The sequence below is a fragment of the Globicephala melas genome, chromosome 11 (assembly GCF_963455315.2).
Source record: "Globicephala melas chromosome 11, mGloMel1.2, whole genome shotgun sequence".
Classification (NCBI taxonomy): domain Eukaryota; kingdom Metazoa; phylum Chordata; class Mammalia; order Artiodactyla; family Delphinidae; genus Globicephala; species Globicephala melas.
In genome coordinates this window covers 71,409,365-71,432,668 of record NC_083324.2, presented here as the reverse complement: position 1 = coordinate 71,432,668, position 23,304 = coordinate 71,409,365, and the positions used below count along the sequence as shown (strand labels likewise).

General features: G+C 55.1%; 1 protein-coding gene across 3 annotated transcripts in view; it reads right to left on the bottom strand.

Moving 5' to 3' along the window:
• Positions 1-5,664: 5,664 nt before the first annotated feature.
• TTBK1 (tau tubulin kinase 1) overlaps positions 5,665-23,304 on the bottom strand; it is a 41,783-nt gene continuing 24,143 nt past the window's right edge. For 2 of the 3 annotated variants that reach the window (XM_060307209.1, XM_030871110.2), the window contains exons 14-15: positions 9,649-11,213; positions 6,279-8,981 (exon numbers count right to left, since the gene is read on the bottom strand). In XM_060307209.1, the coding sequence (XP_060163192.1) occupies positions 8,582-8,981; positions 9,649-11,213 (1,965 nt within the window). In that variant the 3' untranslated portion in view covers positions 6,279-8,581. Of the gene's footprint in view, positions 6,254-6,278; positions 8,982-9,648; positions 11,214-23,304 lie in introns of those variants that run through there. The other variant, XR_009565669.1, reaches the window with a different exon arrangement.

Below are 23,304 nucleotides of genomic sequence, written 5' to 3'. Positions count from 1 at the left end.
TGACAGAAGGTGATAATAGTAAAAGATATTGAGCCTCTTGTGCAACCTCAGCATTCTGTAAGGTACAAAGATGCCTTGGCCACAGTCCCTGCCCCCAGTGAGCATGCAGTCTGGTGAGAGGGTTAAAATAAGTGATACAACCCCCCCTGCTTCCAGTCTCACCCCTCTCAACACACCCACCACAATGAACATTTTAAAACACAAATCTGACAGGGTAATATCTCTGTTTAAAACCCTTCACCGTGGTACTTCCCTGGCGGTCCAGTGATTAAGACTCCGCCTTGCAATGAAGGGGGTGCGGGTTCAATCCCTGGTCAGGGAGCTAGGATACCACATGCCTCGTGGCCAAAAAACCAAATCATAAAACAGAAGCAATATTGTAACAAATTCAATAGACTTTTTAAATGGTCCACATCAAAAGCAAACAAACAAAAAAACTCCTCACCAGCTCCCTCTGCTGGAGGGTGAAAGTCCAGCTCCCTAGCTTGGCCCATATGACCCTCCATATGACTCCTCTCCCCAAGCCTGTCTCTGACCCCTCCCCACCATGCCCCATTCCCTCCAGTACCCTGGGTGCGGTCCTGAAGGCAGCCCTGGCCTCCCTCCTATTCACCTGGTGCGTGCCCCAGCCACTCTGGAGACCAGCTCAAGAGTGAGAAACTCCTTCCCTCTTGCTCTCACCCATATGTGACCCCCACATGGTTGGTTCCTCCCTCATTTGATACTATGTAATCATTTCTATAAAAATATAAAATACCATAACTGTTTGCGGTTCCTGAGAGGTAAGTTTTGCAGCCATCTCATCACCATGGTCCCTCCAGCGACTCCACAGGGGAATACTCTGAGGTTTTTCCACAGCCAGAGAGAACAGCCAGTGAGGCCAACCCTGGGCATTGGCTGTGGTGCCTTCGTTTTCACAGTGGAGGGTTCTCTCCTGCCTTAACATGAGACGTAGCTAATAGTCACCTCTCTCTCTTTGCATTGGCTTCTAGGCAACTCAGATATAAATCTGAAGCCCCTTTCTACAGAGAGTAATTTGACATTAACTGTACCACCAGCTTCATCTTATTCCCTGCCTCCACCCCATATGGCAGCTCTCCTCTCTGATGTCATCAAGGAATGGTGGTGATAATGACCATGATGTTTGGAGGCTGGAAAAGCAAGGACAAGCAAGGTAGGAAATGCCAGGAGTCTAACCAGAGTACTGATCAGCTCTGAATCACCAGTCAAGAGCTGGTTTTGATTAAATTTTTAACCATCCCCATGCCCCTCCAACCTGGGAATCCAAACTTGGGCTCAGAGGCCAAGATAGAAGGAGACCCTCATTTATACCAGACTAGATGAGAAAGAGCCTTGTGCATGGGAAAAACAACTCCTTACTTGAAATTACACTAGAACTGTTGGAGGGTTTGGGAAAGAATAAGTTCCTGGGGTAAACAATTCCCTATTTGGGATTGCCTGCAATAGAGACTTCTTACACTTTAGTGTTTCTTACTCTTTTTCCTCTCTCTCCACTGAGTGACCTCCCTATCTTACTTGGGGCTTCACTGACCATTAATCATTGCTACAACCCAAGTAATCATTTCCTACATTGATGATGGTGGTAATGACAGAATCCATTGTAGTGGGAAATATGGTGATGGGATGGATGGTATACCAGTGATGGAGGTGGGCATACTGATGGCAGAAATGATGGTGACTGGAATAGGGATGAAGGGTAGGGGGCTAGGGATAGTGGTAATAGTGATGTGGTTATGAGGGCAGTGGTGGTGATGATGGTGATAATGGTGGTGGTGGTCATGTTGAAGATATATAAGCTCCTGGAGAACAAGAATTTTGTCTCTCTTGTTAATCGTGTCATCAGAGCCTAGTAGTGGTGATGGTGATGGTGGTGGTGACTGCAGCTGATGGAGAAGGGTATCTGTGATTTGAGTGATAAGGGTGCTGGTAGTGGTGGGTAATAGAGTTAGAAGCAGGTAATGGAGATAGAGGTGGTGATTGTGGTAAAATTGATGGTGGTGACAATGGGTGATGTTACACTACTTCGGGCTTAATTGTACATGGGATGGAGAGGAATGCAGAAGATGCCACCTGGAACGGATGAAAATGTGCTTGTCTCATATTTCCCTCTGACTAATGGCCAAATTCCAATGACCATGCAGATTCTCCTCCCCCATCAGCACATCACCATGGGCAAGACTAGGCTCCTGCATCGGCTGAGGACTTAGAAGTTCATCTTGACCACCCTTCAGTCTTGGCTTGGTCTCAGCTCTTATCCTGGCCTTGACTCCTGAGTAGACAGTGGGAAAATCTCAGCAGGCCCCAGTGTATGACAATTAGAGACATGACACCCTCCACGTTCCCACTCTGGTCTCTTTTTTCCAGAGTGTCCCCCATGGACCTCTCTTTACTAACAAAGTCCCCTCCAGTGTCCTGGGTCTTTTGGCCCCTATCAAGCCCCTGATTGAGGAACCTTGCTCAAGCCACTCATTCCTCTGTGCCGCTGTCCTCAGAGCTCTCTTGGCCCTAGAACAGAAAAGATAGTCTTTCTGAGGGAGTGGAGAGAAGGTCAGCAGGGGGCTGGGCAGGTCCTCACCTGTGGAGCCAAGCTGTGAGGGAAGTGAGTGTGCCTCGCAAGTCTCAGGCTCCTGGGGGAGGAGGGCGGGCAGGGGTTCTCTGTAACCCTCTAAAGCTGTCCTCCTTGGCGTAGCCCACTCCTGCCACAGCCTTGGTCCTGCCCCCCCTCACTCCTCTCTCTACTCCCCGAATCACACCAGTGACCACCACACTGAACCACACATAGTCCTCACACCTCCACACCTTGCCCCCGCTGCTCTCTACGTGCCCAACTCCTGTTTCTCCTTCAAAATTCAGTCTAAGAGTCATATTCGTCGGAGGGCCTTCCTTCAAGTTTGCAGTCTGACCTGGGAGGCCCTACCTGAGCCTCAGGTATCAGCACACATAGAGCCTCGTGTAAAGTGAAAGTTAATTTACAGCCACCTCCTAGAGGGCACACTCTGCCTTGTCTCAGTTCCTGGATGGTGTCCCATGTCTGGCATAGCTTCTGGTACATGTGGGGCTCAGAATTAGTTGAACGAATGAATGATTGAAGGAATTCTAAACAACAATGAATGAATAGTCCTTGGCATTCTTTCATTCATTCATAATAATAAAAGAAATTAAAAAATAGAACAAGATATTTTTCATCTACTTGATTATTCTGGGGATTTCTCCTAGAATTAGACGTAAGGAAAGATTGGAGCCAGGATGTTGATTTTGGCACTATTTGAAATAGTGAGAAGTTGGAAAGACTCTAATGAAAGCACAATGTGGAGCTGGTTAGATAGATGATAGAACATTCATGCCATGGACCATTACGTAGCCATTAAAAAGAACACGAGGATCCTCCTACATTGCTGGTGGGAGAGTAAAATGGTATAGCCCTTGTGGAAAAGTTTGGTAATTCCTCAACATATGAAACATAGAGTTACCATATGACCCAGCAATTCTACTTCTATATTCTACCTATATACTTAGAATATAGACCCAAGAGAAATGAAAACATATGCTCACACAAACACTCGTAAATGAATGTTCATAGCAGCATTATCCATAATAGCCAAAAGGTAGAAGCAACCCAAAGTCCATCGGTTGATGACTGGATAAACAAAATGTTGTCTATCCACACAACAGAATATCATTCAGCCCTGAAAAGGAATGAAGTACTGATAAAAAACTAAATATGATGAACCTTGGAAACATGCTGTGTAAAGAAGGCAGTCACAAGAGCCACATAGGGTGTGATTCCAGTGATATGAAATGTCCAAAACAGGCAAATCTATATAGAGCCAGAAAGTAGATTGCCTAGGGCTAGAGGGGTTGGGGGGAAATGGGAGTGACTGCTATAGGTATGGAGTTTCTTTCTGAGGTGATGGAAATGTTCTAAAATTGATTGTGATGATTGGTTGTACAACTCTATGATATACTAAAAACAAGGAAGATCTGTATTTGAAGACATTGCTGGGTGTAAAAATCATGTTTCCGAATAGTAGGTGTAATATGCTCCTCTATTTATAAGAAATATATGTGGAGAGAGTGCTATTATTATAAACATAAAAGAAGGTCTGAGATGGTGTACACCAAGTGGTTCACAGGGGTTACCTGTAGATGGTCACATCTGTGGATGGGAGGCTTTCACGTTTGATTTTATATGCTTTTAGCGCTTGCCTTTTTACTACAAATATGACCTGCTTTTGACATTTTTGAACAAGAAGGAAGGTAAAAGCACGTGGGGGCCCCACCGAAATCTAGTGAATCAGACCCTAGAGCCCCCTTGCATCGCGTCAAAAGAAAGGGGGGCCCAGGAAGTCACGGAGGGAAACAGGAGATGGTTACATAGGTTCTGGAATGTCAGAGCTGTGGTGGAGTGGTCTTCTCGGAGGGAGAGCAGGACATCAAAGCCTGGGCCCTTCTCTCTCTGATCTCAGACAGGGCTGGGAGCCTACCCTGGGACAGAAATTATTTACGTATTGCCTAGGTGAAAGATTCACACGTAGTGAACCTAGGGTCCAAAATGCAAGAAGTACAGCGAGTACACTATACTGCAGCCTCCCTCCCCCCAGCTCGCCTCCCAGAGCAGCCAGAGGCCTCTAACTCATCTGCCCAGTTGGACATTACACACACAGTTCTTTCACTGTACACAAAAAGCCGCCTCCTTCATGGTAGAGCTTCACAGTCCCCCACGATGTCACACGGGTGGCCATGTTCTACTAACAGGCCCCAATTAACGGACATTTAGATGACTTCTGAGCACTTGCTTTTACAGGTCTACAGTCTCTTACCCAAACCATCGAAAATCTTTTAGAATCCAGAATATTTATATTTAGAAAGGCAACTCAGTGCATATTCCATATATTATGAAACACCCTAGGAGGATCTAAGGCAGCGCCGTGCAGTCAAACACATGAATATTTCCACTGCAAACATGTATGGTAAATGGAATTAATAAAGACTATAAACGGTCTTGGCAGGTTTTGTTACCAAGTGAGTTTATGCCAATCTAATGGGAAGACTCCCAAGTTTCAGAAACTTTTGGTTTTCGGAATTGCAGGTGAGGCTTTGCAGAGTTCAAAGAATGCTGCCATGAATAACTTGGGACACATATAATTTTGCAAGTTTACAAGTATATCCACAGGATACATTTCTAGGAGTGGAGGCTCTGTTCATTTGTGATTTACATAGGTTTTGTTAGAATAACGACCATTTATCTTCCTTGCCTGTAAGCTGCTGTACTTTATGGTTTTCCAAACACTTGTATTTTTGTCTGTTAATTTGGGGGGCAATGAAAATTCTCCCTCCCTCCCTCTCTGCACAAAGCTAGACTTAGAGTCTCTGGGAGCCAGGGGAGCCAAGAGAGCCTGAACTTTGCTGTCAGAGACAGCAGGACCATCCCCTTCCACCAGCGTAAGCCTGAGCAAATTTCCAGTATCCATCCTGAGCTTCTATATCCTTTTCTGTAGACAATCTGCCTCCATGACAGTCCCTCCCCACTTTCCCACCAACCTGCTCTCTTCTCTCCTGTCTACCCCCAGCCCCAGGGCCTGGGCTTTGCCCTCTCTCCCAAATGAAAAAGAGTCCAGGCCAACAGAAAGAAAGGTCCACAGGCTTTTTAATGGTGTGATGGCTACTTCCCTTCCGAGACCCGATCTAATCATGACAGGGGCTTCCAGGGGGTGGGGGTGGCGGGTGGACAGGTGCAAGGTGGGCAGAGGCCATGCAGTGACTAGGAGGGGTGGGGGAGGGTGTTACATTCTTTTTGGCATGTAAACATTCTTCAGTGGCTTCCCCAGGGGGAGGGCAGGGGCAACTCTCTGCCCCCTACCCCATGACCACCAGGGCTGGTCCCCGGAGCTGAGAAGACTGAGCAAGCCAGGCCCCTGCGAGGATCTGGGAAGGGGGCAGCCCACGGGTTTGGGGCCCGGCTCCTCGCCTGCACCTTCTTCGTGCACAGTGCGGCTGGGGAGGGGAGGCATGTTTTGGGGTGAGCAGACCTGCATCCGAGCCAGTGACACAGGCTGTGGTGATGAGGAAATGCTGGAGGGGTGTGGTGGTGGTGGTGGTGTGACACTCTTTTATAGAGAAGGCGCTCAGGACTGGGAAGGCTTGGTGGCAGGGAATGGGTGCCCAAGGGGGAAGAAGCTGCAGCTGGGGGTGGGGGCACTGGAAGGTGTGGTTTCCTCTGCCCTGGATCCTTCTGAGGGAGAAGAGCAGAGTCAGTCCCCTAGCCCCCTCGCACACTCGCCCCTTCCTCTCCTCCCCCCACCTCAGTGACATTCAATGACGCAGAGGCCTGAGGTCAGTTGGGAGCCCTAGGGAGGTCCGGAATCCCAAAGGCAGACAGGGTTTTGTGTCTCTGCCCAGCTCCAGTGCTGGGTGAAGCGAGAGGGTGGGATGGGCCTGGGGCTCTCTCAGGCCGCCCCCTTTTCCCTCCCAACACCAAACCAGGGTGTTGTTGGTCCTGGGGCAGGGGTGAGGCTGGGGGCCCTACATTCACAGTTCGGTTGGTGGCAAGGAGCAGGCCCAGGACCTGGGCACCAGGGGCATGCCCGGGTCCCCACCTGGCACGAGCTGATTGTCATTCGGAGAAGCTCTAGGTGGGAGGGAGTGGCCCTTCCTCCACCCCCTCTGCTGGATCCAGAGGGCAGCAGAGGCCTTGGGAGGGTCTCGGGTTGACAAAGAGGGCTCTGTCCGGAGAGGTTTCCTGAGTGTTCTGGGAGCTTCTGCGTCAGCATTGGGTGAATCTCGAAGGCCATCCACCCTGGAGTCCTCCCCTGGGCTGGTCTGCAGAGAAACCACCACCTTGGCATAGAAGCAGCTGCCCAAGCTGCCGACTCTCCATCAGGGGCTTCAGCTGGCACCACCAGGCTTCTCTCGGGGCCAATTTCCTCACGGGCATCCTTCTAAGTGATGGTGGCTGGATGCTGCCAGATCACTGGGGCAGGCTGGGACCTTTCTTCCTCTTCCCTTGGTTGTCTTGCCTTGCTGTCTATGACCCAGGGAAGAACAGAGGGGCCAGGCCAGGGGACAGAGGCTGTGTGTGCTGAGGATGGAGAAGGCCTGCAGGGGACCTGTCCCAGAGAGGCAGGGCTGGCTATCCCTTCTGCAGCCCCTTGGCCCAGATGTAGGCAGTTGAGGCTGATGATGAGTTGGGATGAACTATGCAGGAGCCAGACCCAGGAGGAGGCCCCATATCCATTCACGGAGCAGCAGAGGCCTCACCCGCTGCAGGGACTGCTCGGCCACATGGGCTGGGATTAGGACAAGAGGGGACAGGCCGAAGGGTGAGCTGGAGGCGGAGGGGGCTGGGGCTGGACCTATCACACAAGCATACAATCTGGAAGTTAAAAGGGCCTTTCTGCCTTGAGTCCAGGGGCCAGCTGTCTGTCTGTCTGCCTATTTCTGCTCTCTCTCCCACTGGGGGAGATGATGGTCTGATCCAGCCTACTCCCCACAGGCAGGAGGACAGGGATGGTGACCCAGCTAGAACTGAGTCCCTGAACCTCCAAAGGGCCACTGCAGAGAAGATGATAACCAGCCGTTCTCCACCTGCACTGAATTCAGGAGAGAGAGAAGTTGGCTGAAACTGCAGTAGGCAAGATTGAGGTTAGATGGCAAGACGGAATTCCTGATGGTGAGGGATCCTGAGCACTAGATCCGGGGACAAACGGAAGGGGTGAAACCTTTTTTAAAGCCCCCCTCTAACTTCCCATTGGGAAACACTTGCCCAGGAAGGCAGCCCACACACACTTGATGGTTCCCACTGAGGTCCCACACAAACTAAGGGGGAGGGGGTCTTGGCACCCTAGAGGCGCAAGGGAGCACCCTTCCCCCATCACCTGTCCACTGCCTCCTACAGGGGTGTCCAGGATGACTGACTTTGGGGCAGGTCAGACCTGCCTCCTCACACCACAGTAGACCAATGGCTCCTAGGTCTCACCTCCCCAACCCCCATCTGGCAGCTGAGAAGAGCCCTTTCCAACCACCACAGCTCCTGGGAGATGTGAGATTAACCCCTAGTGGGAGGCTGGAGCCTCCACTTCTGGAATTTGAGGCTGCCTTTCCGAAAGGGTTGGGGCGTGTAGCTTTGGCTGGATGAGGGTCAGGAGGAGGGAAAGGCGCCGCAGGATGTGTAAGCAGAGTTCCCTGGGGGGGCTTGGAGAGCAGCAGAGGCCTGGTGGTTAGCAGGGCGTCCCCATTCGTGGAGTCCTTGGTGAAGAGTCGCTGAGCCTTCCCCGGGGCGTAGGGTGAGCCTGCCCCACCTGAAGGGCAGCAGGGGGAGGGGCGGAGACAGGGGAGGATGGGGAGGCGGACACCCCCCCGCGGCGCCGCGCCCCCTTCCGCAGGGCCGGCGGGTGGGCGCGGCGTGTGCTGGCGCGCGTCCTCGCGGGTGCAGGCAGGAAGCTGGGGCCGCGGGTGGCGCGCGTCAGGCGCGTAAGGCTGTGCTGGGAGCTGTTCCAGTGTGGCCGGCTGCAGGTGGGGGGCCGGGGTGAGGGTGAGGGGCCACGGAGCGCCGCGCGCGTCATTATCTGGCCCCAGCCCGACCCTCCGCAACCCCCGCCCGGCCTTTGGTTGCGCGCTGAGTCTGGAGTTTCCCTCTGGGTCCTTTCTTGGGGGCCCCCGGGGAGGGGGTGCCTTCAGGCTGGGCCCGGGCCTGCGGGGCGCCCCGGGGTGGGGGGGCCCCCGGCCGGGCCTGGTGCGAGGGAGAGGGGCTCTCTTTGCGGGACAGGGACCGGCTCCGGGGGGAGGCGCTGGGATGGTGCGCGGAGGAGGCGGGGAGGCCGGGACTGCGCGGGGCTGGGGGCCTGGTGCCGGCTTGGGCTCGCCCTGGGCCCGGGCCACGGCTCGCCCTGGGCCCGGGCCACGGCTGTTTGGGACGGAGGTCAGCAGCAATGGCCGTCCCTGGGGGCTTCTGCAGCTGGAGCCTGCGGGAGGTGCGGAGGGCAGAAGGCAAGAGACAAGAGGAGGGCAAAGAAACAAAAAGACATTTTCAGAATCTCCCTGGGCATTGAGCTCCAGAGTCCTGCATCCTCAGAGCTGGATGAAACTGAGGAGACCTTGGCACAGATGGATAAACTGAGGCATGGTGCCCCATCCTCCAGAACGGGACCTCTAAGGGCCACACACTCCCAGGCTGCTACCAAAAGAGCTTGCTCCAGGCTTTGTTTGATGTCTCTGTTTTATCTTTAAAATTCGCGTGGATTTTACATTCTACTCTATTATATACCCATGTTTATATTAATATGAATAATGTTTTCTCCCAACTATTCTGGCCTTTATCCTTTGGCCTCAAATGCCCCATGGCACGCCAGAGGCTGTGTGTGGACCCCGCTGGCCCCCATCAACCTTTTCCCAAGCCTGGCCTCCTTGGAACCCCTCCAGACACACTCACTGCAGCCACTCCCTTGAGCCCAGTGAGAGGGCTGGGACCTGAGTCAGAAGAGAGACTTAGCTGCGGAGGTGGTGGACAGGGGGTGTGGCTGAGGGTCCTTCCTGAATTATCAATGGCCCTTGGCTCCAGGGAAGCGTCTGCTGGTGGAGGCCTTCTGTAGTCACCCTCTGCCTGCCCTGGGACTAGCAGCAGTTTCTCACCTGCTGGTGATGGCTGTGTCAGATGCTGGGGCCGCGCCTTGGGGTCTGTCAGGGGGCTGCTGGGCTGCGGCAGGCGTGGGCATGCGGATGCTGATGGGACGGGGGATCCGGCTCCGGGTGGCAGCTGCCCGCCCGGCTTTCCTGGGCACCGCGGGCTCAGAGGCAGGCGTGTCCTCCTCGGAGCCTGTGCCTGAGAGCGTCTCAGAGGCACGGCGCTGCTCCTCACTGGAAGAGGATGAGGCCCCAGAGGCCAGGCGCAGCAGCAGGCGGCCCTGCCTCTTCTCCATCACCAGCCGCGCCAGGTCCTGCTGCGGTCGCGCCCTCTTGCCCCACCGCTCTTTGGCCGACAGTGAGCCTGAGGGCTCCGAGCCTGTGTCCTCCTCAGACAGCAGGACAGGGATTCGGCTCCTGGGGCGAGGGCCTGGCCTGGCCTGGCGACTGGGGGAGATGGTGGCCAGTTTCTCGGGACCCGGCTCCAGCAGGGACGCCGGGGCTGGCCCATCGGCAAGGGCTGGGCCATTGGGCAGTGAGTCTGTGGTCACCTCCAAGGGGCTGCTCCCGGGGGGGGCGGACAGGACACAGCTCACCAGCCCCGATAGGGCAATGCCGTTCTCCAGGTATACGGAGGCCCCCTCCTCCGCAGCCCTTCCATCAGAGGGCACCTCCAGGCCCAGCTCCCCCCCAGCGCTGAGCTCCTCAGACCGGGAGGCTTGTCCACCAGAAGACATGACATTGAGGTGGGTTTTCTCTGCAATGTGCACAAAGGTCCTCTCGACTTTGGTGAAGGGCGAGGAGGTGACTGCCACTCCCCCTGCCCCTATGGTCACTGCCCCAGCCCCCGGCCCTGTCCCGGTCCCAGGGGGCTTGGGCTCAGACTTGAGGACAGAGGACAGGGTGCCTGGCTCTGACACGTCCAGCTGGCTGCCGGTGGGCTGGGGCCGTTCGTGCTGAGGAGTGAGGGCAGCCAGAGTGCCCAGGTCAGGGTCGGGGGCCAGGTCGGCAGTGACAGGCGACTTCTTCATGTCGCCAGGGGAGACGAGCACCAGCGTTTTGGAGCCCTCCTCAGGCTCCAGGTCCCCGTCAGCCATGGAGGCTCGGCCCCTGGACTCTTTCTGATCATCGGCCAGCAGCGTGGACGGGGCGCCCTCCTGGCTCCGGTCCGTGCTCCTCTCGCTGCCCTCACTGCTGGAGCCACTGTGTGGCCCCAGCACCTCCCCCAGGGCCACTGCCTCCTCCTCCTCTTCTTCCTCCTCTTCTTCCTCCTCTTCCTCCTCCTCCTCCTCTTCTTCTTCCTCTTCTTCTTTCTCCTCCTCCTCCTCCTCCTCCTCTTCCTCCTCCTCCTCCTCCTCTTCCTCCTTCCCATTCGTTTGAGGCTGAACAGGCGCCAGCGGGACCTGCGGGGTGGCAAGTAGCATGTGCGAGAAGTCCACCCTCCGGACCCTGTTGAGCAGCCGAGCCCGTTCGCGGTAATCGGAAAGATCCTTCTTGTAGTCCTGGTAGGGCAGGCTCAGGGGCACAGCTCGCGGGAGACCATTCACCTCAAACGGGGGCGCCACGGAGAACACCTGCAAGGGGCACACACAGGGACCCACTGAGGTCACCCCCCCATCCTGGGCCGGAGAAGGCCCGACTGCACTCCCAGGCTACGAGGCCCACGCGACTGTGAGTTCCACTAGAGCACATGCTGGGGCTGTTTTGCTCATCGCTCTGTCCGCAGGGCTTAGAATGGTCCCTGGCACCTAGTAAGTGCTCAATAAATCTCTGATGAATAACTGTGTTCGTGCTCCAGGTCCCCTGAGGTCCCAGGCCTTGATCCTGGTGGCTTTTCTGTCTACCAGTCTTCCATTTACCCCCACTCTTCTGTATCCTATGTGTATCCTGAAACCCAGAGGCAGCTCTAGTTCAATCAACAGAAGAAAATGACAACTGCAAGCCATCATAGCCACCATGTAGGAAACCAGGTCCAGAGAGAGGCAGCAAGTGTCTGGGTCAGCCCTCACTGCCTCCTCACAGGGCACAGTTCCTCTGCAGCCAGGGAGCTGGCCACCAGGGCCACCAGAACCTGTCAGACAAGGGCAAAGTTCAGGCTGTCCTCCACCCCTTGAAGTGCAGGCTGGGCCCCTGGAGCTCCAGCCCCCTTCCCACCTGCCTGTCAGCCAGGAATTTTCCCGTCCTCTGTAGGTATGTGTTGAGTCCACACTTCCTCCAACAACTCACAGCCAGCCTGTGAAAGGCAGTTTCTTTTCACTTGATTAAGTTTTACCCTTTGAAGCTTTGTGCAGAGTTCTTGGCAATGTGATGGCATGTCCTTGGTTTTCTAGATTCTTGCCACATCTGCCCTTAGCCCCCTTCCTTCCAGACTCAAAAGGCCTGACCATCTCACCAGGACCTCAGCTGCTGTGTCTTCTCTAGCTCTGCCCTTGTCAATCACACACATCCCCAGGCACCCACAATGCACCAGGCCCCATTAGGGCGGACCTGGCTTTGTTCCTGGTGGGATGGTACTGATGGTATCCAGCACTTCGTTAGCCTTTTGAACACACAGGGCCTCTGTTTTCCTAAACACAACCCAGGCAGACCAGAAGCCCTGGAGGGGCTCCAACACCTTCAGGTGCCATCCAGACTCTCAGGGAGTCCTGCCAGGCATTCCTCTTGAACATCTGTGTCTGCTGCCCTATGCCCCTGGGCACAGCCCTGTCCTGCCTCGTGGTTCCCCAGCCATCAGCCTTTTTCCATTCTGCATTGCCCATCCGTTCTTTTTACAGCTGCCCAAGTGATCTTCCTGAAACTTAAATCTGATCCCATTTCTGTCTGCGTCAAACCTGCAGAAACCTATGGTGGGTCCCACAGTCCTCAGGAGACAGTTTCAGTCTTTGGCTTGGCACAAGAGCATCCCCACCCCCCCCCCCCACTTGTCCCCACCCCACCGCATGATCTGACTCCTACCTTGTGCTCCAACCTCACTTTGAGCAGCACCCTCTGGTCCCCCACTTACGTTCCAGCAGTTCTCTAAATGCCTCATGCATCTCACACTTCTGGGTCTTTCCCTAGGCAGTTTCCTTTGCCCAGGGGGTCCTCTCACTCTCTCTATTGACATGACAAATTCCTATTCTTCCTCCAGGACCCAGCTAAAACAGCTCATTTCCCCAAAAGCTGCTTGTCCACCCACCAAGCCGACTTCATCACTCTACTTGTTTTCCCACATCCTTCCGTGACAGAACCTCCCACCCTCTATTTCACAAACACGTGTTTACATGGCTCTCTTTCTTGATAAACACTGAGCCTCTTAAGGGTTTTTCATTCATTCATTCAAGAAGTCCTTGAATGTCTATTGCCTTGGCCGCTGTGTTAGAGGCTGTGAATTTGTGGATCAGCAAGACAGATCTGGTCCTTGTTTTCATGGAGTGTGAAATCTTTAGATTAGGAAATTAAATGGGGATAATGCATTCTCCACAAAGGCTGTGACCATAAATGAGGTCATGTTAGCCATGAGGCTGACTTATAGCGGTTGACTGATAAATGTTAGCTCCCTCCCCACCCTGCCCCCCACCTCCTACCCCCACCCTGCTCACTCTGGTTTGAAGATCATTGATTCCTTCCTCAACCCCAGAAACTCCTGGATGCCACACCTGTGGGCGGGGGGTGGGGGGTGGGGAAAGAAGGGGCTCTCCCAGCTGAGGTCTCTGTGCAGTCAGCCCAAAGGCTGGTGGAGGGGAAGGAATCCCCAAGCTCAAGATTTGCTCGAGGCTGTGACTTCTCCCCTCCTTAACTGCCATAATCTTCCTCACAGTCAGACCATCAGTGAGGCCTTGATGGAGTGGGGAGGAGCGATGCAAGACAAAATAGCATCAGACACTGGACAGGACCCCAGCACACTCGGGGGTGTGTTCTGATTATGTTTTTATCCTGTCTGGCTCAGAGCTCACCCACCCAGCACTAGATACATCCTACCCAGCAGGGATGTCCTTCAGCCCCACCAAGCCATTCTTTCTCAGCAGAACCTCTGCCTATGTTCCCTGTCCCATCTCTGACACTTTGGGCATCCCTGTTAGAACCACCGTTTCCCTTGCCATCCGGCCAGGTTTTGGATCTCTCAGGAAAAGCCCCATCCGTAGGATGGATCCTCTCCTCACAGTGCCCACATTAGATGATCACAGCTGGAACCCTCTCTCCTTTCATCTCAAAGCCCTCCCCTTCCATCACATGAGGGATGAGAGCTGGAAATCAGGCATCGCCGATAATATCAGACGGGGAAACTGAGGCTTGGAGAGAAGCATCAACATGCCCAAGTCACAAAGCACACCACCCAGGGCAGCCCAGAGCTCAGGATTCTCTCCACTGCCTCACCGGCCTCCCATCCTCCCACGTGGAGAAACTCAGGACCCTCTGCCCTCTAGCAGAGCTGTGAACCTCAGAGTAGGGACAGGTTTGCCCTACGGATCACTGCCAAGCCCACCCTGGCCTGGGCATGCTGGGTTTTCTATTTCAAAGCCCCTCCCCATCTGGCTCCATGTTGGGGAGGGCCAGGGCTGGGCTCAAGTTCCTCCTTCCTCAGAGAGCGGGAGGTCCTCCCACACCCCTTCTGGCCTCTCCTGGATGCCTGGGCCCAATGAGTATTCATGCATTTGCCCATGTGATCCTGTGCTCATTCAATCAGCCAACGGTCACTGGATAGCCTCTGTGTGATTGGCCCTATAGGCCTGAGGACACCATGGGAGGGGGACAGCAGTGACACTCTCCCAGTCTGTCTCAGAGGGAAGAAACAGTGCTGGGTGTCACCAAGCGGAAGTCGGGGTCTGGGGAAGCTCACACCTTCCTGCTCCCTTCCCAGGGCAGTGGCCCTTTATGATTCCAGTCTGCTTATCGTGGTACTCCAGCATGCTTGGCACAACGTGACTTGGGGGTGCTTTTTAAAAAAGCAGAGCCCTGAGTCCTACTCCCTAGATTCTGTAGGTCAGAGTTGAGGCCCAGAAACCTGTTTCAAAGCTCCCTGGTGAGCCGATGGAGTTTGGCCAAAGGCAGATGTGGTGAGGGTGAATAGTGTGGGAGGAGGAGAGGCAGGCCTTTGGAGCTGAGACAGAGAGAATGAAAGCCTCAGCCCTGCCCCTGCCTCCGCTGAGCCCAGAGCAGCGGCATGTGGCCTCACCAGCTTCAGAACTCAGCCCAAGCCCGTGTTTACTCCAGTCAGCCGGAGAAGTGAACAGAGGTAGACGGACCAGACTCCCAACTGCCCCTGCCACCAACAAAACTGGGCTCTCCTCAGCCTTGACTTCTCTGCTACTGACGCTGGAGACAGGTTACTCCACATACGCCCATCCCCACACAGCGTGCATTGAGCAACTCTCCTGCCTGGACCCTAGCCAGTCCCAGACATTGTGCACTGCACATCAGCCCACAGTCCCAAGGGCAAAGAAGGGGGGCTGCCGATGGACAAGAGGAGTGTGAACTCTGACACCCCGCCCCTCCCTCACTGCAGGGCGGGGAGGGCTTTGTGCCTCTCACAGCAGTGCCCCATCTCCTCCCTCAGCGGCTGCCCAGCGCATACCTCCCATCTCCCCTCCTCCCCAGGGGACCCCCCCCCAATTGCCATAATTTCCCAGACTGAAAATTGGAGCTGAGAAGTCAACAGGGTAGCTTCCTCTGCCCACCTCTGCCTTTCCCAGATTCTTCATCTGTCTGTCCGGGTCTCTATTCTCAAACCACGTCTGCCAAGCCAAGAGCCCTCCCTCTGCTCCTCCACCCCACACCCAGGGCTGCCACCCACCCCGGGCACACTGGCCTGTGGCAGTCATCTGGGTGGAAGGGGTAAGATGAGCTGGGAAGGCAGCTGCCTACCCTAGGTCTCTACAGATCCTCACATACTTGACCCCCAGATCTCAGTGTCCCCAACCCCTCCCTGGCTGCCCCAGGGCAAGGATCTGACAGCATGGGGACATTCTAAATGCTCTGCGGGTCAAGAAATGCAGCTGCAGCTTGCCCTTCCTCTACCCACACACTTGCTTTAGGCCCCGAGAAAAGCATCTTCCTCTTTTGGTGCTGTGGCTGCAGGCTTGCAGGGGTGGGGTGGGGGACAGAGAGAGGGTGAGCCCCCCTCCACTTTCACCCTCTCTCTGCAGTCTCCAAAGTCTCTGCGATCCTCTCCTTTGAGTCCCACCCCTCTCCTTGTCCTAGTTCTCCCTCAACCCACATTCTATCCCTGCATTCCCTTGGCTCTGCACAGTCCACTCTCTCACTGATCCCCCTCAACAGACCATTCTCCCCCAAGCCAGGGCTACTTCAGACCCCCCATTAAAGCAGGGGACGGGGGAAGGCTCCCGTGCCCTTCCCTCCCACAGGGCTCTCTGGCATTCTGGCTTCCCACCCCCAGCACACACTTGGCCTCAATTGTCTGATCCATAGAAAACTGATTAGTACGCCCACCTTCCTACTCCGCATCCCCCCTCCAGCAAGTTGGCGATTTGGAGTCGGCCCCAAAGACCAGAGTCCACCCCCGAAGCCCTCCTGCGGATGAAAGGAGACAGCCAGCCGCCTCCCGAGGGTTGCTCAAGTCCAACTAGGCTGAAACCTCCGGTCCCCTCCCGATCTAGCCCGTCTTAGCGGAGGTAAGAGGAGTGGGACTGGATCCATTGATCTGGAGTTTGCCCCCCACCCCATCCCTGAGTCAGCAGAAGACTAGACCCTGCCCTCTGCCCAGCCCGGCGACCCCAGAATTGGTTCTGCATCGAATGGTGGGTTAGGAAGGAGGAGGGTGAAAGAAAGCAGGCGCAGCGCAGGTTCCTGGAAGGCGTCTTTAATCAGGATTTGGTAGTACACAAGCTCTCCGGATTGTCTGCATTAACATACAGGGACTTTAAAAGGCACAAGATCCCTCGCACAGCGACGCCTGAAGGCGGGGCGCCCCCCACCCCCGCCTGTGCGTGGCCGTGTGCGCGGGGGTGCGTGGCCGTGTCCCACCCCCCTCCCCGGCGGCGCCGCGCGTGTGCGTGTCAGTTTCAAGTGTTGGATTTGTACAGTACTCGCAGTCTAGGGGCGGGGTCTCAGTGCATGCTCTTCTACCCGGGCCCGGGACCACCCCCCCGCCCCCGACGCCGCTTTGTACACTGAGGACGCACCCCGGAGAGAGAGAGAGAGAGAGAGAAAGAAAAAAAAAAGCGTCCCATCTTCCTGTGTGTGTGTGGTTTTGAGTTTTTCGCGCATGCTTATGCTGGCCGGGGTCGGGAAATAGTGCAAGCTTATAATACAGTATTATTGCAGTACAAAATGCGGGGGCGGGGGGGGGTGTGATGGGATGGGGAAGCCCAGGAATAAACAGGCTGGGATTCGGGACCTCCGGGAGGGAGGTCCTCTCACCAATCCCCTTCCTATCCCTCGCTCCCCTCCCCACCTCGATCAGAAAGTGTCTCCCAACAATGCGAGGGGGCTCCTTGGGTCCCTGGAGGGAAAGGGCTCAGGTGGGCCCCAGGGCTGAGCTTCCCCCATTCCACCAGTCTCACCTCTTAGGGGGCAGGGGCCAGCCCTCTCCTCGCTCAGTACTGTCAGCCACATGGGCCCCAAACCCCGCCTCTTCACCCTCGGAAGCCCCTCCAAGTGTGGGGGCAGGGGTCGACGGAGCAAGTGCAAAGGAAGCAGATGTTGGTCCCTGAGTTTTATTTTCGGGGGTGGGAAGAGAGAAGAGCTGGAAGTGGGGGCATGTTTGGGGACCCCCAGGGCCCTCAGTGGTGTAAGTGGGGTGGGGCAGGAGACATGGACGCAGGGGCTTGGGCCAAAAGGGGGTGTTGGGTGGCTCTGAGAGACCTAGGCTCAAAGCTTGGGTCCCCCTCAACTCTGGGCTCTTTGGCATCCAATTGCAAGGCCAGTTATTTAGCGGGGGGAGGGGGCAGCTCTGTAGGCGCTGAGGTAACTGGAATCAGGGGTGGGCGACAGGGGCTCTTCGAGCCCGGAGAATTGGCCAGCTTCCACTCCCAGCCCTCGTCAGCATCCTGCCCCGAAGCCCTGAGGGGCGAGCTACCACTCCAGCCCCGCCCCGCCCTGGGCCAGGGACCCTGCGACCGAGAGCCTGCGGAGGGGAAGCTAACACAAGCACAGCGCGGGGCGGGGGCGGCGGGCGGCTGGGGGCGATAACCCGGGGGAGGACTTTAGCAGCAGGCAGCTCGGCGGGAGCGGGGCGCAGAGGCTGACACCCCCTCGGGCGCACACGTCGGGGCGCCCGGGAGGGCAGCTCTGGCGGCGTGAGGGGCGGGTCTCGAGCCCGGGGCTCGGAGGCCTGGCGGTACCCTGATCACGCCGCTTAGCAGCTAGTTAAAAAGACTGAACATACATTCGTGGTGCGACGGCCGCGGGGGCGGGTCCAGGGGTCGCGGACAAAGGGGAATGTGGTAGATGGGGGTCCCGATACAGTGATAAACCTGTGAGAGGGGCCCGGAAACACGATCCTCGTGCTCTCCTGGGCGGGGGGCTGCTAGTTTGCTGTCCGGAGAGTGCATGAAGTGTGCCTGCAGCTATGGGTATGTGTGTGTGTGTGCGCGTGTGCGTGTGTGTGTGTGTGTGTGTGAGAGAGAGGGGGGGGCTGTTAGTCGTGGCAAGGTGAACCCCAAGCCCCCCCACCCTCAGAGCCTGTGCAGGTAGAAGGGAGGGTACGTGGTGGGACGCACGGCGGAACCAAGTGGAAGCGGAGGTCTAGAAAGGTTCCCATAGTCCTTTGGGCTTCATTGCCCCTCTTCCCCCACTGCTTCTTAACTACTCACTTGGGGGGCTGGGGCCATTCAAGCCCAGGGGCTCCCTAAGCTGGGAAGCCCACTGGGTGGTGTGAGAAACCATTTGGGATATTTGAGGGATGTGGTCCTCAGACTGGGAGCCTCTCCCTTAGGGAGAAGGATGCTTTACAATTTTCAGAGGCTGACCCCACCAGTCCCAGGGGGCACCTCTGTCCCTAATGGGAATAATGCAAACTTTGGGGACGTGCCCCCCAACTTAAGAAGAGTGATTTGCCACACTCCTTGTTACCAAGGACTGCCCATGGGGGTGGGCTGATTCCTGCCCTATGGGCTGGAATCTCAGTGGAGTTTGGGGTGGGGGGGGTGTTCGGGCCCTCCTTAGAGGTCTATTCTTCCATCCTCAGGTACCAAATCAAGCGAAGGACAGCAGGAGATACAGCATCATGCTCCCACAGCCAGGGGCCCCCATATCCTCCCTAAGCATGGTCCCCTCCCCTGGTCACCCAATATAGACACATTGCCACAGCTCTTTCTGCACACCCCAGTAGCCCAGGCCCCCCCAACCACTGCCTGGGCAGACAGCACCACCCCTCCCCAGAAAAGGAGATCTAAGCAGGGCAGAGGAGAGAAATAGCAAAGGAGGGTCCTGGGCCCCTCCACAGAGAGGAACCCTGGCTTTTCCTGGGATTGGAGGGGCCTGCCCCTCTTGGCTGGGGGAGCAAGGGTTAAGGTACCAGCATGGCTCAGAGTTTCCGCTATTCCCCCATGTGCTGGGCAGGGCTATTCCCCTTTTCCCCACAACTGGAAACGCAAAGGAGATTGCTGGGTTCGGGATGCTAGCGGCAGGGGTGAGTGTTGAATGGTTATTGCTGTGACCCAAGCTGCCTTAAGTGGGTGGGGGGGTGTCTATTCATTACTGAGAATTTACTAGAGCATTTTTCACTGACTCAGGTTCCTGTCCCACAGAGAAAATACTGGTCCTCTGAGGAGGACCCCACTTGCCATGAACAAACCCACCGGCCCACACACACACTTAGGCACACACACCATGAGCTCACTGACATGTACACACAGCACCCGGCACACAGCCCCACTGGCCACGAACTGCCTTCTCTTAAGAAGCCCACCCAGTTTGAGTTCCTGGGGCAGAACACTGACCCCATTTGAGTGCTACAGCCTTGGATAGATTTGGGGGGGTGAGTGAGTCCTCAGGCTCAGAGAGGTTCAAACTGAGTTCAGGGTCTCTGCCTGTAAACCGGTTTTGTTTAGCTCACACAGTGATTTTTCTTTAAAAAGTTGTTGCTTTTAAAAAATTAGATGCCACTAATTAAAAATTGTGAGATTTCACTTAAAAATTGGAAGATGCTGGCAACAATTGGCTGAGCTGAGGACTGGTGGTGGTCCTTCTGTTTACCACAATCCCCACAAGTGCCCTCTCCCTGACACTGCTTGGCTCCTGTTGACATGTGAGTTGGTGACATATCACATCTCCATGGTCAGTGGTCACCAATGCCAGTACCTGCCCTGCCTGTGAGCCTGACCCCAAGGATTCCACCAATACCACTGAGGACAGGGTTTTGAGCACCTGCTTTCTCACCAGAACTCTTACTCCACCCATCTAATCCCCAGAGCTGCTATGGGATGCTTGGGGCCATGTGGGATTGAGAGGTTGGGGTCTCTGGAGAGACAGGGTCCAGCCATTTCAACCAACCCCAGTACTCTGGAGTGACCCCCACCTGGACTCTGGGATGGAGAAGAAAGGAGAGTCTGACTCATAGACAACTTCCTTCTTCCTAGATAGAGCGAGGAGGGGCCAACCAGAAAGGACAGTAAATAGACCAATACACAGACTAAAATGCTTTAAAACTCCCGTCAAACAAGACCTCAGTTATTCGGCATTGGTGGGGTTTTTAATACGCTTTTGTAAATTAGATATTCTGATTAATCCATTTAATGCAGATAATCCTGGGATCTACTTCCTAGGCTATTGTGAGGATTAAACAAGTTATTTTTGTAAAGTGCTTAGGTCACTGCCTGGCACATAATAAGCTCTGTGTGCCAGTGACTGTTAAATAAAATAAATTAATTCATAATTGGAAGCCACGGCTACATGCAGGGTGTGACTTTAAAGTATGAAAATATCGTTTTCCAATACAACAAAGAGTACTGCTTCTTTTCAAAGCCGACCTTGGGGAGGCTATGTGCTTTCCCCAAGCAGGGTATCATTTCTTGAAACACGCTGACCTCTTCTTTGGGAAACCCAAAGGAGCCTGACAACACTGCAGGGCCCTACCCAGCCTGGGACCTAGAGACAGGCACCCCAACTCCAAACCACGCAGGGCCGGCTGAGCTGCACATGAAATTGCTGCAACACACGTGGCTTCAAATGGCCTTAGATGTTCCAAAAGTCAAAACTACCCTCAAAAGGTAATCATTCCTAGATGGAGAGGGTGCTCTTGGCCCAGATAGCCTCAAAAAGAAACAGATTTTGGAGAAAGGAGAGTGGTGGGTGAAGGCTTAGCTCGCATGGATGAGACATCCACGAGAACAGTCTGGCTCAGGGCACTGCCCACTCACTACGGCATCCCTAGGCTGGGGCAGGGGCCCTGAGATAATCTCAATATTATCAAGATCACTTCCTGTTAGTTCAGAGCTTTATGGCTTATAAGATAGTATCTCCTCCGCTACGGAGGACACGTAAAAGGATGTCCCCCAAAGGACAAAATGTTTTGAATCAAGATCTTACTTTAAAGGACACACCCTCTCCCACAGTTATCAGTTCTGGTGTGTGTGTGTGCGCGCGTGTGTGTGTGTGTGTGTGCGCGTGTGTGTGTGTTTGAAAATTCAGCCACTTTGGGGTTGCTAAACAGGATTCCCCACCTCCAAAAGCTTTGGAAACAGAAATATGTGTTTAATGCTAAAACGAGGCTGAAGCTAGTGCCACCGTCTTTGATATGTCACAAGGCACTTTGGGATCTTAGAGCACCTCAGGGTGCTGGTCACTGAGTGGGAGCTGTGCTCAGGGTCGGGTAGTGGACCCCTCTGGAAGGAAATGCCGGATAACAGAGTGCTTGGTTTCATCTAGTCCCAGATAACAGGGGCCCTGACCCCACTGCTGCTGACTTTTAGAGTGGCTGGTGGACAGACTCCTCTTCATTTCAGCCCCTGTCACTAGCTGGAGAGGATGGAAAGAGGGCCAGAGGGTAGCAGGGAGAGAGGGGGGCAGTGCCAGAAGACGGGGAGTAGGGCTACTGTCCATCCCACCCCCTCACCTTTGTGCTTTGTGTTTTCCCTCTTTTCTTGAGGGTCTACCCTGACCCTCCTCTACCTTCTGCCACCGCAGGATGCAGAGCCACACAAAACATCCCGGAGGGCAACAGAGGCTTGGACTTGGGGAGGTTCAAAAATGAGCAGTCAGGATGGGGGTGGGCCCGAGTCTGGCTTTCATCCCTAGATGGAGAGGGTGCTCTTGGCCCAGATATCCTCAAAAAGAAACAGATTTTGGAGAAAGGAGAGTGGTGGGTGCAGGCTTAGCTCACATGGACAAGCCACGTAGGAGAACAGTTTGGCTCGGGGCACTGCCCACCCACTACGGCATCCCTAGGCTGGGGCAGGGGCCCTGAGGCCTCTACTGCAACCAGAGACAGGAGTTGAAGGGAGATGAGTTGGGAGGGAAGCAGACATCAAGAGAGGAAGGAGGGAGAAAGAGGAGCCAGGATGATAGTAGGTACATAGGAAACTACCAAGGACTGCACAGACATGTTTCTGACTCCCTAACACACACACACATGCGCACTCATACACACCCACACACACAGGACTGCAGCACTGTGCAACTTCAGTGGATGCCATTCACGTTAGGGTCTATGTAAATGGCCGCGCACAGCCTGAGCATCTATCTGTGACAACCCTGCCACATGCACAAATGCTCGTACATAAGCACACTCGTACTCATAAGCGTCCCTGCGTGCGCACAAGCACACACACAGGTGCAACCTTACTGCAGTCAACATTTTGCAAACCTTCAGGTCTCCTCCCCTCCTTCCCTCCCTATACAGGTGCTGCCCTTCTTGGAGCCATCTTCACCACTGCCGCATTCCCCAGGGGAACAGAGGTGCTGGTTGACATGGGCAGGAACGAAGAAAGAGAACCTTGGGGGTCCCTTCAGTGACAGGTAGGGTGCTGAGAAACAGGCAGAAAGAGCATAAGCAATCTGGCATCCTGATTCCCCCACCCATCTCCAGATCCCCATCTGATCAGCCTACCAGGTGCCCTGTTGCTCTGTCTTCACCACCGCCCCTGGGGGGCAAAAAGGTTGGCGGAGCACCCACAGGAATGAGTCACCCTCTGAGAGGGGCAGTGGTGGGACTGCTGTGTCTGGAATTTGTCCTGAGCTCACAGGTCCTACCTCATCCTTTACAACCACCCTCTCTGCCGCTGCTACTAGACGGGGTCCTTTCACGCCGAGGCTCCAGCTCGCTTTGAGAGGCAGATCCCAGGCCCCTGTTCATGCTTGCTCAGCTCCTAAGGAGCTGGGCCAGGCAACCAATCCCACCAGTGGATGGTGACACATATGCCTTGAGGGACGGGCAGCCTACAGTGGATTGAGCTCCAGGCCTCCTGGGTTGAGATGTGGGAGGGCAAGGACTCTGTCCTCTGTGACAGTGGCATGGGAAGGGCTCACTGGGTTACAGGGCTGCTTCCTCCCATACCACTGAGTGTAGAGGCACTTTCCCACCAAGCCCCAAATATGGCTGGCCAGGTCCCCATCTCACACACAGGGCCACACACCTTGCCCCACGCAGATAGACAGACACACAGCACACCAAGAGGGACCCAGTCTCCTGGCACTCCCCTCAAGGGTGGACCAGGCCCAACTATGCCAAGAGATCACAGATTAAAAAGAATAAGCCTCATTCCAGACTGACTCTGACCCAGCATG